This window comes from Monodelphis domestica, chromosome 1, assembly GCF_027887165.1.
Source record: "Monodelphis domestica isolate mMonDom1 chromosome 1, mMonDom1.pri, whole genome shotgun sequence".
NCBI classification, from domain to species: Eukaryota; Metazoa; Chordata; class Mammalia; order Didelphimorphia; family Didelphidae; genus Monodelphis; species Monodelphis domestica.
The window spans coordinates 316,034,253-316,050,058 of record NC_077227.1 but is presented as its reverse complement, the minus strand read 5'-3'; the positions used below and the strand labels follow the sequence as shown (position 1 = coordinate 316,050,058).

Below are 15,806 nucleotides of genomic sequence, written 5' to 3'. Positions count from 1 at the left end.
TAATACCAAAAAAAAAAGCAAACAACCCAAGATTGGATAATAATCACTTTAAAGGGAAGTAACAATTGTTTTGGCATCTGTAAGAAAGATCTATTATTTGTAATGTGAGTTCTATCATCAATAAAAATGAAACAAACTGATAGCAAAAGACGGCTACATAGAAAAAGCAGTGAGAATTTTAAATAAAGAAATGGGATCAATGGGAAATGAAATTCTCTTGCTGGAAGGCAAATTAGAAGTAGCAGAGCGTGAAACCAAACAAGGTCAAAGGATAACTCAACTGGAAGAAGGCTTGATGGCTTTAGAAGCAAAAATGAAACTGGGAGACAGCCTAGAGAGAGAATTTGCCATTAGATTACCTGAAAATGAAAAGAAATAGTCTAACCACTGTTTTTCATAAAACTGCTTCAGAAAAGTCCCCAGAAATAACAAGTTTTAAAGACAACTATAGATGGATAGAATTCACCAGACTTCCTTAGAGAGAAAAGTCAGCTTCAACTCACCCCAACACACATTGTCCTCAACCATCAAAGGTACCCCAATTTGAATTTCACAGGATTATTCACCCATCATGAGAAAACAGAGAAAAAGCTGGAACATGATTTATAAAAAGTAGAGAAAATTGAACTTCTTCTGTGAATCTTCTACTGAATTAAACTAAGAAATATATTCAAAGATAAACAACATATGTTTGATTCCCCACAACATTTCCAAGTTTCTAAAGTAAAAAGACTGGCTGATGCCTTTCATATGCAAATCAATCCAGGAACAAGCCTCCAGGTACTATAATTCCTGGAGAGACCATATTTGAAATGCAAATCACTGGTGACCATGAAGTAAAATTCTGAATCAGTAAATCACTAGAAGGGGACTCTGTGTAAATGTTATATGGGGTTAGCAAAATAACAATAGTCGTGTGATGACCTGAAATTATCTCATGGGGCAGAGGAACAGAACAGGATGGGAAAGAATTATCGTTCATGCTCAAAGGAAACAAAAATTCAGAGGAATTGTTAGAGTCTGATATGGTCTCATGGGATAGGAGCACAGATTCAGAAAGGGGAACATGTAAATGTTGTACAGAAATAGCAACACTTATGTGGCTAGAGAGGATGGGAAATCTACAGTTGTGTTGTTGGGGGATGAGGTATCTAAAAGTACTTCAGAATGACCAGAATATTGGCATGGTTCCTACCCTGGAACCATCACATGGGATGGTCCAGACAACAAAGGATTTTCACAAATTTGCAAATGCTCACAGCAAGGTCTTTTGAATTGGCAATTAAAGGTCATAAATGTACGCCTGGTATGGGGGAGATTGGTTAGCCAACAAAAAATATTTCTAAACTTAAAATTACAAATAACAAAAGTAAATAGAGAGTCATGAAGAGGAAAGTTTTGATTATCAAGGTCACAAATCCTGATTTTAAAAGATTGGGAGAAAGAGGGGAGAGTGGGTAATGTTAAACACCTTTGAAAACAAAGAAATGTCAGGCAACAAACATTAAGTATTTACTATTTGGCTGCTGCTATAAAGAAAAAACAAAAAACAGTGAATTAAACCTAGCCAGAAAGTGAAGTTAGTGCTTTGTAAATGTGTTGGGGTGTTTGTGTTTGAAGAGGGAACTGGTGGGGAGAAGGAAGGGAGATAAACACTAAAAAGAAAATTTTAATGACAATAATAAGCAAATCAATATGCATTGGGATGCTTATTGTGTCATATATAATTCAAAGTCCCTAGGATACTATGAGATGGGGGGGGGGGGGAGTCCTACCCTTAAGGAAGGAGCAGCTAGGTGGCAAGTAATTAGAGTACTGAACTTGGAATCAGGAAGACACACATTCATGAATGAGTTCAAATCTGGCCTCAGGCACTTACTTGCTGTGTTACCCTAGGTAAGTCCCTTAATCCTGTGTCAACCTGGGGGAGGGGGGGGAACATACAAAAACTACCAAAGTAGTTAAAATAGAAGACATCTTCAATTAGGATAAGAGAGACTGTGATCATATGGTCACCACCCAGAGTCATTGCTCTGGGAGCTCTGTGAACACTGGCTCCATAAAGACACCAATAATTGGAATTTCCATCAAACTAAGGTCTATTTATACCTTGAGGAGTATAACCAAAGAGGAAGGTTAGAATACCTGGGAACAGCCTACATACATTAAAAGAAATTAAGAAGAAAATAGTTATTTCATTCTATCTAAGGTGCTTGGTGGTGTATTGTCCACTCTGGAACTAAGGTGAGCCAGTGGGTTTATTGAAAGCAAGTTCTCATGGGACGAGGGTTAATTGGGGATTTCATAAAACAAGACTGTCTGTCACCTGTTTGCTCAGCTCCTCAGCCATAACATGAGCTGGAGAAGGAAATGGCAAGCTACTCCAGTCTCTTTGCCAAGAAAACCCTACATGGGGTCATGAAGAGCCAGACACGACTGAACAATCCTTAAGAAACTTACTAATGGGGACAAATGAACCTATCCAGAAATTAGGTTTAATGCTGTGAGTGTGTTTAGGGGAATATCTGGATTGAAAGTTGTGTCAGAGTTTTCCAGTATTTGTCACAGGAAGTATCTGGGTGCTAAGTGGTTCAGTAGGTAGAGCCTAAAGTCAAGAAGACCTGAATTCAACTCAATCCTCAGATACTTTCTAGCTGCATGACCCTGATCAAGTCACTTAAACTCTCTTCACCTTAGTTTCCTCATCTGCAAAATGGGTTTAATAATAGCACCTACCACACAGAGTTGTTGTAAATATTAAATGAAATAACAAGTATAAAGTGCTTATTAGCACAGTGCCTGACACATAGTAAATATTACATAAAGGATAGCTATTATTCATTTACACAGAACACATGACCAAAAGATATAGGTTCAAATAGAGATTAACAAGTAAAAATGTCTTGCTTAAGAATGACTGGAAAGACCAGATTATAGAAAAATATGGGCATATATGTATGATAATGCAGCAAACCAAAATTTATGGAATGCAGTTGAAGTAATTCCAAGATAATTTATTTGCCTATTAATGAGAGAGAAAGAGAAGATTAATGAAGTCTTTTCAGTTTAAAAAAAATTAGAGCATCACAAATTAATACACCTAAAATGGACATTAAAGAAAATCTTTAATTAAGGTCAAATGTGAATTAACAAAATTTAAATAAGAAAGCCAATTTAATAAAAATAATTTTAAAAGCATTTAAATTGCTAAACTCTAAACTATTACACATATTAACAAAGAAGACAAAAGAAGTTGAACAGAATAAAAAACAATAAAGGAGAAATCATAACAAGTCATAAAAAAGGAAACAGAATATTATGCTGTATTATATGGCCAAAAAAAGAATGTAAAAACAATGAGTGAATAGCTACAAAAATGTAAAATACTCAAATATACAAAATAAATTAAGTTAGCAAATCAGTATTAGAAAAATTAACCAAATGGGCCATTAATGAAATGTGACATAGGAAAAACAAAAATGAAAACACCAGAACCTAATATATTCATGAGTGAATTCTAGCTTTCAGAAAACAAGTTTTTTATCACAAGTTTTTCAAAAAAATTAAGAAAAGATGTCACTATCTAATTCTTTTTTGAGAAACAGATGTGGCTTTAATATACAAAGCAGGGAATAATATGGCAGAGGGGGAAAAAACTATGGATCAGTATATATAGAAAAATATTAAATAAGTTCCTGTCAAATATGATATGTCCACAACTTATTCATCATGATCAAGCGGGACTTATAGGAAGTAACAAGGGTACTTAAATATTAGAACGTTAATCGGAATAACACAAGTTCACAAGTATTAATCAACATAATCCTAGAAATGCTGGAAATAGCAGTAAGTAAAGTAAGGATTAGTCTTTGACACAGAGAAATAAAAAATGTCTCTATTTGGCAAATGACTTGGTAATTTATTTCGATAACCAATAAAATAAACAACAATATTAATTGAAATAACATGAAAATATAAGCAAAGTAATAGGATTTAAGACAAACACATGGAAATCAGCAGTATTTCAATAGCTCACTGATTAACATCAAGAAAAATGTGATAAAAATATAATTTGAAATTGCAATGAAGTGTTTTAAGTATGAGCAAATAAACACACATGCATATATCTTAAACTCAATTATAAAATAAACTTTTATAGACATAAAAAGAGGACTACATAATTAGGAAGATGATAAGTGTTCTTAGGCTGACTTAATAGTGTATTGGTGATAATACTTCCAAATGAATGTTTAATCAATTCAATCAAAATCATTAAAAAATAATCTAAATAGCAACATATCTAAGAATTAAGCATGATAACATGAAAGAGAATGACAATTTAAGTATATCAAAGGCAATTAAGGAAAAAGAAAGGGAGGTAGAGGCACATATTTTGTTGCTCAATTGTTTCAATCTTGTCTGACTTTTTATGACTCCATTTGGGGGGTTCTTGGCAGAGATACTGGAGTGGTTTGCCATTTCCTTCTCTAGTTCATTTTTTACAGATGAAGAAACTAAGGCAAACAGTTAAATGCCCAGGGTCATAGATAATAGTGTCTAGGCTGAATTTGAACTCAGAAAGATGAATCTTCCTTGTTCCAGGTACAGCACCACTTAACTGCTCCTATTGAAAACTGTTTCACCTAATTTTCTGTTATCCCGGTTTCATTTAAATTATGCAGCTAGGTGGCACAATTGATAGAGCTTTGGACTTGGAGTGAGGAAGACTCAAATTTGAATTCTGCTTCAGACAACTTCCTAGTAGTGTGACTCTGGGCAAGTCACTTAACCTCTCAGCCTCAGTTTTCTCATCTGTAAAAGGAGAATGATATTAACACTAACTTTACCAGGTTGCTTTGAGAATCAACTGAGTTAATATACATAAAGCACTTTGTAAAGCTTACAATGCCTATATGAGTGCTAGCTACAAATTATTCAGTTAAACGTGGTAGGGAAATAGGTTAGTAGTCTGACCAAAACAAAAAACAAAAAAGGGGACCCAAAATCTCCTATCATAAACTTCAATAAATTCCAGATGGATCAATGAATTAAATGTGAAACATAGAGATGAACATACATCACTTTTTTAAGCTATATATATGTGTATACATATACATTTATATTTATGTGTATATATTGTATAATATATATTTGGAATATATGTTATATATTTTCACAACTGTGAAAATAGTTAAATTTTTAAGTTATGAGTTAGAAGAAATTTTATGAGCTTAAATAAATAAATTTTATTATATAAAAATAAAAATCCTTTGGACAATGAAAAGTAGTGCATCCAGAATCGGGAAGAAACACAAAGGGAGGAAAGTAATTTTGCATCAATCTTTTTTGATAAAAGTCCAGCACTCAAAAATGGTAAGGAACTCATAAAAATGTTTTAGATTAGAGCCATTCTTCAAAAGTTTGCTGTATCCAAAAGACCCTCCCTTAAAGAGTGAAACAAAAATTTTCAGCATGAAAAATGTTGAGAATCTCTATTTCTCAGTGAAATGCAGATGTAAACAGCTCTGAACTCTTACTGAAATCGATCAGACTGACCACAATCCATGCTTAGCATTGCTAAGGAAAAACAGAGTTTCTCTCACTGCTGCTAGAATTACAGATTCATAGAACATTTTAGGACAGAGTAGAAATTATACAGAAAGATAATGATATTCAAGTGCATGTCCCTTTTGACCCATTGATCCCATTCCTGGAACTCTTCCCCAGAGTGATTATTGACAGAGGAGGAAAAAGAGCTCTCAGTACATAAATATTCCTACCAGCACTATTTATCATAGCCAAAATACTAGAAACAAATGAAGTATCCATCCAGTGGAATGGCTGAGCAAATCATGGTATATGAATGCAAATGAAAAATTATTGTGTACTAAGGAATGATTAACATGAACAACTTAAAGAAATATCAGATTTATATAAAGTGATAAACTGAAAAAGGCAGAAGCAAAAGATTATATATGCATTGAGAACTACATATTTAAGGCAGCAATAAAGACAACAAATTCATCTGATACATACAAAAAAGTTCAAAAAAGATTGCGAAAACAGAAAAGAATGAATTAAAGTCAACATGGCCATTTGTTTAACCCTTATAAATGTCTTTCTTATTATCACTTCTAAGACAGAAGAATGGCAAGGGCTAGGCAATGAGAGTTTAATGACTTGCCCAGGGTCACACAACTAGGAAGTGTCTGAGGCCACATTTGACATACCCATTTTTAATAAGATCAGCAACTAGTGAGGTAGAGTTTATAAACCCATTCAGTTATTTACAATCTCTTTTTTTCTTTAGACTTTCATGCTCCTTTTCTTAGACCTTTGTTTATATATTTGGATTTCTTTCAGTCAAATCAAAATAATTTTTTTTTTACTGAAAGGAAGATAGGAAGGAAGGAAGGAAGGAAGGAAGGAAGGAAGGAAGAAAGAAAAGAAAGAAAGAAAGAAAGAAAGAAAGAAAGAAAGAAAGAAGAAAGAAAGAAAGAAAGAAAGAAAGAAAGAAAGAAAGAAAGAAAGAAAGAAAGAAAGAAAGAAAGAAAGAAAGAGAAAGAAAGAAAAGAAAGAAAGAAAGAAAGGAAGGAAGGAAGGAAGGAAGGAAGGAAGGAAGGAAGGAAGGAAGGAAGGAAGGAAGGAAGGAAGGAAGGAAGGAAGGAAGGAAGGAAGGAAGGACGGAAGGAAGGAAGGAAGGAAGGAAGGAAGGAAGGAAGGAAGAAAGAAAGAAAGAAAGAAGAAAGAAGAAAGAAAGAAAGAAAGAAAGAAAGAAAGAAAGAAAGAAAGAAAGAAAGAAAGAAAGAAAGAAAGAAAGAAAGAAAGAAAGAAAGAAAGAAAGAAAGAAAGAAAGAAAGAAAGAAAGAAAGAAAGAAAGGTTGATTAATTTGCCATTGTCCAACACCAGGGTATTAATTGAACAATCTGAGAAATTGAGCTCATTTTCCAATCAAACCCATCACCACCACCCTAACTTCCCTCTTCTTTTCTAGACACAAAATGTTGTAATAATATTTTACTCTCTGCAAGCCTTTATTCTCCCACCTGCCACATCAATCAGTGTCCCAGACATTCATTCCTCTCCTTTCCATATCTACAATCTCAGATCAGGCCCTCAGCAGCTCTTATTCAGACTTCTATAATAACCTCTCAACTGGTTTCCCTACTTCCCGTCTTTTAATTTTTCAAAGGTCTTTCATTTAATTACTGAACAAACATATATTGAGCATGCAGAGTCCTGTGCTTGGCTTCACTGTGGGAGAGGCAAGAATGGGTATGACCCTTCCAAGATCACACTCATTCAATCAGAACCCTGGAGTGCTGCTGTTGAACTCATTGCTACCAGTCAATGCAGTTAAATTCCCATGGTCCTAAATGCCTTTCAAAGATTTCAGCTTCCAAACACCACTGAGGTGTTCCATAATCCCAAATTCTTTAGAGAAAATACACTATTAGGCCCAAAGCAAACAAGCAAGTAAGACATTACCTTCAAAAGACCTAAACTGAAAGGGTCAAACTTGTAGCTCCCCAGGCATTTGGCCAACCCCTGAATAAGGCTTGAACCAAATTAAAATGTGATTGTAAAGTTTTTTAACTAAAAAAAGTACAATACTTTTTTTTTAAGTTAATAACAGTGGCAAGTGACTTTTGGTAAGGGACAAATGAGAGTAATCTCACAGGAGAAGTGATCAGAGTAGGCAAAAGCAATCATAAAATTCTTCTGTGAGACAGGTAGAGGGCACTCCCCTGGGCTTTGGGTCAGGAAGACCTCAGTTTGAATCCAGCCCCGGACACATATGAGTCGTGTGGCCCTGGGCAAGTCACTTCACCCTGTTGGTCTCAGTTTTCTCATCTGTAAAATAAGCTGGAAAAGGAAATGGCAAACCACTTCAGTATTTTTACCAATAAAATTCCAAATGGGGTCATGAAGAATCATACAGGACTGACAAAAATCATCTCTAAATCCATCAGTCCTTCAGCACTAAATCAGAACTGAATGTCCAGAAGTACTCAGTGGCATTGAGATCCCCAAATTACCCAAGGACTGCATTACTATATGTGACTGCTGGAATCAGGAAGGATTTACACATGCCCTGCTAAACTAAAATGGGTAGAATACTACTGGCATTAGCCACCATACAAGGTTTTTGTGAGAAAAACACTTTTGTGAAGCAAACTTTTAAGTGCCACATAAATGTGAGTTATCTCCTGGATAGACTCTAAACTGAGGACCAGAACCATGTCTGACCTAAACTCCCCAGCCTTAAGCACTATCTTATGTATAGAGCAGGTGCTTAATAGATGTCTACCGTATTGTGTTATTATTGTTGCTATTAAAATTTTCTTTAGTATAATAGAATGACCTCTGGTCCTGGAGTCAATTGAGACTGGAATCCCAACCAGCTCTGACACATCATCTGAGTGACCTTGGGGTAGTCATATCAGATTTATAATCCTTAGTTTTCTCACTTTTACAACCTTAGCAGGGAGGTTGGGGGGAGGGGGCAGACAGGGAATACATTCCAAGATCTACATTGGATAGATAAAACCTTGGATAAAAGTGAACACCTGCTGACCATATATGTGCTCTCTCTCCCCACTCCTACCCCTCCACTCAGGGTGCTTTGAAACCTCCCAAACTCCCACCAAAAAAATAAAATCTAAATAAAGTGAAAGCAGAAGAGTTTGCCTCTGGGGCAGACCACTACTCTGGGGATCTCCCTTGAAACTTCATAAAACCATGAATTAGGGGGCCCTACTGCATTTGCAATCCCTACCTCAAAGGGTCAATGTGAAGAAAGTATGTTTTTTTGTAAAAATAATTTTGGGTTACAAAAATAAATTTTTGAACAAAGAAAATACTCTAAGAAGAATAGGAGGCAATGTGGATAGAATCAGACCTGGAGACAGGAGGTCCTGGATTCAAATTTGGCCTCAGACACTTCCTAACTGTGTGACCTTGGACAAGTCACTTAACCCCAGTTATCTAGCCCTTACCATTCTTCTGTCTTAGGACCAGTACTTAGTATCAATTCTAAGACAGAAGGTAAGGATTAAAAAAAAAAAAGAGTAGCTATTATAAGGATATAGGCTGAAAGGGTCCTAAGAAATCATCTAACCCAACGCCCTCATTTCCGATAAAAAGAAAGGGGTGATCATACGGGGGACCTTCCTTAAAGTCATGTAAGTTACAGAGTTGGGATTCCAATCCAGATTCTCTCAATGTTGACTGTTTCTTTTGACTCCATTGCCCTGTTGTACGATATGTGCTAACATTCCTGTTTTCTGTTTGAATTCCTAGACATCTCCTATGTGGACACAGTTGGAGGTAAGTGCTGAGTCCCTACCTGGTGCAATTCGCTGCCTGCCTGACTTTGTCCTGGGACAAGTTCTAGACAAAAACTCGCTGCTCCCCAGAGACAGTGAACACAGACCAAAGTTGGGAGGAAATCTTGCCCCTTCTCTCTACCTGGTTTTTGCTCCCACACTCTCAGGAGCCCAAGAGTTAGGGAAAGGGAAAACCCCTTCTGCCAAGTCATCCTCACTCAGACTTGCGATAGGTGCTGTGGAAGACAGGCAAAATTATAGTGTTTCTAGCAAGAAGGAAGGAACCTCAGAGACCATCTCATCCAATCCTTTTGCCTTCTAGAGGAGGGCTGGGGTGGGAAAATTATATAGTCAAGGTCACACAAGAAGTAACAGGGCTAATATTTGAATTTTTTTTAACTCATCAGTACACAGGCTGTGCCCACATATTTATAGTGTGAATGAGAAGACAAGGCTTACCCACAATAATTCTTGGGACAAGGCAATTTGTAGCTCAAGAGAAATCTCACAGGATTGGCATCTTGGAGTCTCAGGTGTGTTAGAGAACTCAGACATAAACGGAAGGGAGAGAATGGCCATTTATATAGCACTGTGCCAAGCTCTTTACAGTTATCATCTTCAATCCTCACAGCAACCCTGTGAGGTAGTGTTATTAGCACCCTGATTTTACAGGTGAGCAAACTGAGACAAACAGAAGTTCAGTGACTTACCCAGGGTCACACAGCTAGGAAGTATCTGAGGTTGGATTTAAATTCTTGGTATTCTTGATTTCAAGACCTTTCAAGAGGCTGGATTTAAATACTGATATTCTTGACCCCAATGCACCACTCCAGCTGCCTTTGCCTCTGACCTAAACCTACACAGGCAACCCCTCTGCAATATCCCAATAAGGCATTCTCCAAACTCCACTTGAAGTTCAGTTCACTTTCAGACAGCCCTCATCTGGGGGAAGTTTTCCTGAAATCAAACCAAAATTCACCTCTTCATTTAATTCTGCAAGCATTTATTAAACAACTGCAAACTGCTACCTGCTTTACTAGGTAGGTGCTAGGGATACAAGACCAAGTTCAGACTTGGAGGTGGTTCCATAAAGATCCCTTTCTTTGGCTTGTGTCACCCAGAGTTCCTGGAGGCTATCTCGGTCTCCATCTCTGTGTTGAGCTCTCCATGGATGTGAGTAAAAGGACACCTTGCTCCTATTCAAAACAGCAATGCACATATCAGTCAAAACAGCCTTTTATTTCTATCCCTTAAGAGAAAATACAAAAACACTAAGACTCACCATGGCCTATAATGGCAAATACAATTCTCTTTTCTCTCTGATGAATCTCACCTTTCCCCGCAGCCTCTGTAGGAACTCTTCCAACCCCTCACTCCCACTTAGTCCCTCCCTGTGGTTTGGCTTTCACTTGGTAAGAAATTTAATTCACCAAGCATTTATTGAGCACCTACTGTGTGCTAGCCGCTGTGCCTGGAAATAACACAAAATAGGGAAACAGTCCCAGAGCATTCTGCTGAATGGTACTTTTGCTGCAGACTTAGGAAGGCATCAACATATAGGCTTAGACTCCCCTAAATGGGAAATGAACTTGGGGTTTCTGGAGACCACAGTGTCTAAAAACCAAAAGAACCAGGCTCCCTTACTTTCTATTGCCAGGGATTATATAGTTCCTTGCCACTCTTCAAACAGTGAGGGCTACATATTTGATCTTCTCTATCCAAAAGGCTAGCATTAACCAGGGGCTCCACTTTTCTGTTAGACTGGGCCCAGGAACTCCCACTACTTGGGCATGCAGTTTCTCCTAGGTATGTTTGCCCCTTCCTCACCAGGACTGGGTTCAGAACTCCATAGACTCCATTTACCATCCACATTTGTTGAATTCCCTCCCTTCCTTCAGAAGTCAACCTCAGATGCCCTTTCTCTGAAAAGTTTTCCCAACCCTCTCACCAATCCTGACCCACCTCAAATACATAGAACCTGTGCAAGGACAAAGGTTTCTCATTACACTTTGGCTCTTCCCCAATCTCAATTCAGATGATCAAATCAGGTCCCCAGACTGCTCCTCATCCCCTCAGAGTCTGTGGCACTCTCCCACAAATGCACAGAGAATTCAAGGGAAAGGGGGCCCGTGTTCAGAGAGCATATCTAGCAAAGTAGTAACTAACAGCTTCTGGTTCTTGTAAGTCCTTTTCTCCCTTTAGCAGGAGCAGTCATGAAGTTCCCTGTCATCCTGGCATATAGCTTTTCTCCTGGGCTCCTTGTTAAGAAGCTTAGGACTTCACTGTAGTGTGTCTAGTTTGTCTTTCAGGACTAGTAGCTACTGCTCCAGGGACACTGGTAGGACATTAATGTAAGGTGAAAGGCATCCAGGAAATGTGGATAGAAAGATGGCTTTAGAATCAGGAAAGGCCTACCTTCAAGTTCTACCTATAACATGCTAGCCTATGTGCCTGGAGGCCAAGGAACTGAAGTGGCCGTGTTTCCCAGAGTTCACAAGAGGCCAAGGCTGGGGGCTCTTCTTCTCCCCTCCAAGCCAGTTCTTCTCTGGAACTTGGCTGGAGATTCTCCCCTTGTCGATGCTGACAGAGTTTTGTGTCCCCATTTCTGAACTGGCTTCCTGTTCTATAAGCTTCCTCCAGAGCATGACCAAATTTTTTCAGCCAATGCCAATGTACTTCTTGTTGCAACTCACTCCCTTTCATCTAATGGCTTTCAAGGTCTTCTAAATTGATCAAGGACTTTTTACACTTTGATTTATTGATTTAATAGAGATGTCTCGGGCTTGTTCATGCCTATGAGTTATTGATGGATTGCTATCACCTGACAAAGTTATCGGGCATGGAATTTTGTTGGTTTCTTTAAGTGGGGATGCCGTGATTGACTCGGGCAACTCCAGCTTTATACATTATTCCTTGTATCATGGTTATTTCTGTCCATGTCTACCTCTTCAAATTAGACTATAAGTTTTCTTGAGGGTGAGTCACTGTCACAGTCCTCAGCATCACAGAATTTCCAGAGTTAAGTTTCCATATTCTGTTTTCATTCTGCTGGACCCCAAGCATGATGAGGGAGTCCCGCCAAGGGGCCAACACTAACCCTGTTCTGTTGCTGTCTCCTCCTGCTGTACCTGCAGCCCCAGGCAGGTGGTCACCTGGATGTTCTCTGTTCCTGTGCCTCAGCCTTTGTATCCTGCTTGGACTAGCCCTGAGCCTCTACTGTGGTCAGGCCAAGCTGGGCTCAAAAGCCCTGGAAGAATTCCGAGCCTGGCTCCTCCTCTTCCTCCTCCGCGTGAGACACATGGCTGTGACCTTCTGGAAGTGGTTTGGGAGGCAGTGACAGAGCCCCGGCGCCTGTGCAGATGTGGATTTTCCACCTTCCTCATTTTGAGGAATCTCTTCAGCTGCAGTTCTGGAAAGCAACTTCTACAGCCCCATATCTTCCAAGGCAATGAATGGTATCTGAGTCTGGAATATGGAGGGCTCTGAAGCGAAGTCCCTGAAAGCCAAGGGTCTTCTGAGCAGCATTTTCAAGTTCAAGGAGAAACGACAGTGAGTCTGCTGAGAAAGCTCCAAGCCCCTGTTCTTCTGGGTTCTCCAGGGGCAGCCATAAGTGGTATGAGAACTTCTCACAATCACTACTAAAATACATATGCATGCACACGCACACAAGCACACACCCAGATGTTCAGAGCTGGAAGTGATCTCAAGTTTAACTTGGAGTTACCTGGAGGAATCCCTTCTACAACAGGGCCAATAAGTGCTCATCTAGCCTCCACTTGAACACTTCTAGTGATGAGGATCTCACTACTTTCAGAGACAAATCATTCCACTTTGAGTCGATTCTAATTGGTAGGGACTTTTTCATTATATTGTGCTAAAATCTGCCTCTCCAGTAACTTTCACCCTTAGCTCCCAGTTCTGCCCTCTGGGCCAAACAGAATAGGTCTCACACCTCTCTCCCACAATACCCCTTCAGGTCATTGAATGTAGTGACCTGAGTATGTGCTGAGTTTTCCCTTCTCTAGGCTAAATATCCCCACATCTGTGAACATATCCTCATATAGGATGGTCTTCAGTCCTCATCATTTGGGTCATCTTCCTCTCCAGCTTTTCAGTGTCTTGCTAATGTATGGTATCCAGAAATTAATACGGTATTTTAGACATGTTTACCATGGCAGAGGTCAGCCAGACTATGGCCTCCTTCATCCTGGACACTCAGATTCCTTTAATGCAACCTATAATTGCATTCTCATTCTGATTGCTATGTCATTCTGTTGACTCATCTTGAGCTTATGCTCGGTCCATTAAGAATCCCAAGTTTCTCTTATTCATAGATATGTATACTTAAACTCACACAAATGCACATATCTGTGCATGTACACGTACACTTGTGTACACACACACACACACACACACACACACACACACACACATTCCTCTAGGATTCTTGGAAGCCCAAACACTGCCAGGTTAAACTGCTGTTCCATTAATCACACATTGGACTCATGTTACTATAACTTTTATCAAAGAACATTGGATGCTGGGCAAATCATTTTCTCAATCATTAAAGAAAGTTTCACTTGTTTGTCCATGAATAGATTTCATTCTGTTTTCCAAATCCGTCACCTTTCTCCAGTTTAACTCAATCTCATGCATTAAGTGGATTACTACGTATGTACATACAAGGTGAAAGGAAGTCAGGGCATAACAGCAGACCAAGAGATGGATGGCCTTGGAGGCAGGAAGACCTGGTTTCAAGTCGTACCTCTAAATGCATACTAGCTATGTGATCATACAAGTAACATTGCCTTCCATGCCTTCTGACTTCTCAAGACTATAAGTTACAGATGTAAGTGGAAGGACTTTCCACAGTGAAATTTAATCTATGGAATCACATCTGGACAAAATAAAATGTTTCACACTGTGCTAAGTCCTGGGTGAGCATGGTCCCTGCCCTTAAGAAGGCTACATTCTATTGATGGAGGGAAAGAGAGGTAGAAGTACAAATTATAAGGAGAGAGGCAATGTATAAGAGAAACTACTGAGGTGATTCTGAAACAATTCAACAGAGGCTCATTTTTATGATCTTAGACCATGATGTCAAATTCAAAAAGAAATGGGGCCACTAATCTGAACAGAATAATTCTTGCAGGTCACAGATTGACTTAATTTAAAATGTGATGTTATGTTTTGTTGTACTTTTATTTATTTTGTTAAATATTTCCTAATTACACTTTAATATGGCTCAGGCAGTATTCAGGAATGTAGGCTACTTGTTTGCACCTTTTATCTATGCAATGAAACATATTTAAATAAAATGCCTTGGAAAATCTGGAAAAAAAAATAAGGAGAGAGGCAGCTAGGTGCTTCTTTAGATAACTAGCCAAGCCTGGAGATGAGAGATCATGGATTCAAATCTGGCCTCAGACACTTGCTAGCTTTATGACCAGAGGCAAATCACTTAACCCCAACTTCCCTAACCCCAACCATTCTTCTGCCTTGGAACTAACACCTAGGATCAATTCTAAAACAGAAGGTAAGGGCTCTTTTATTGTAAATAGATATGGTGGCAAAGATTAGACCCAGAGAAAGAGCTCTAAGAAAATTTGAAGTGGGGAGAATTTGCAGCTTAGGGAATTAGGAAGAGGCAAAACCTGAGCCGGACCTCAAGAAGAGATGAATATCTCAACAAGCAGAGATGAGGAAGGCTTGAATTTTGGTCATGGAAGGGTAGCCTTCAGGGTCACAGAGAAGCAGAAGCCAGCCAAACAATGTCTGCTAACATTTCAAAGGAAAGGCGAAGTCCATTTTGTCTGAAATGTGCAATGCGGGAAGGTAGAGTTGGAGGAGTGTCCAGAGAGATGGGTTCGAGCTTCAAATGCCTATCTAACAGGTGTTTGGTTTATCCCATGGTTAGCAGAAAGCTAGCAGAGATTTTTTTGACAAAGGAGTAATATAGTCAGAGCTATGCTTTAGAAAGATTGTTTTAGTAGTTATTCAAAGGAAGTAATTACCTCTGCTCTGTTCAAATATGACACCCTCGAGGGCAGAGACTGATTTGGCTTTCCTTTTATCCCCCATGCTTAGCACAGAGTCTGGCACACAGTAAGCATTTAATAAACGATTGTTAACAGACCTGACTTAGTTCTTAAAGGTAATTTCAGCTGTGAAAGCTCTCATAGCTTCTAGCAAGCTGGGAAGGCTTCCAGTGTAGTCAAGGCAACAGACGCTCTGGCTGGTGACCTACCTAGCTAAGTGGAAAGGCCCAGCAGGTTGGCCATGAGGTAATGAATTCTTGAGCCATGGAAACCAATGAAAAACATTTTAAAGTGAAACAGTGCTTAATCTTGACTATGCAGAAAGGCAGAAAACGAGGCAGAGGGAACTGAGAATCACAGGTTTTAATAGAATCCCCAAACATTAATTTAACTTTTGTTCCTTTAAGCATCAGATCTTTGTCCAGTGACCAAAAGGGA

At 38.7% G+C, this 15,806-nt stretch overlaps 1 protein-coding gene across 1 annotated transcript in view; it reads left to right on the top strand.

Moving 5' to 3' along the window:
- Positions 1-13,925, top strand: part of C1H14orf180 (chromosome 1 C14orf180 homolog) — a 51,686-nt gene extending 37,761 nt beyond the window's left edge. The window contains exons 6-7 of the mRNA XM_007473472.2: positions 9,305-9,331; positions 12,465-13,925. Coding sequence (XP_007473534.1) covers positions 9,305-9,331; positions 12,465-12,667 — 230 coding nt within the window. The 3' untranslated portion in view covers positions 12,668-13,925. The remainder of the gene's footprint in view (positions 1-9,304; positions 9,332-12,464) is intronic.
- Positions 13,926-15,806: the final 1,881 nt, after the last annotated feature.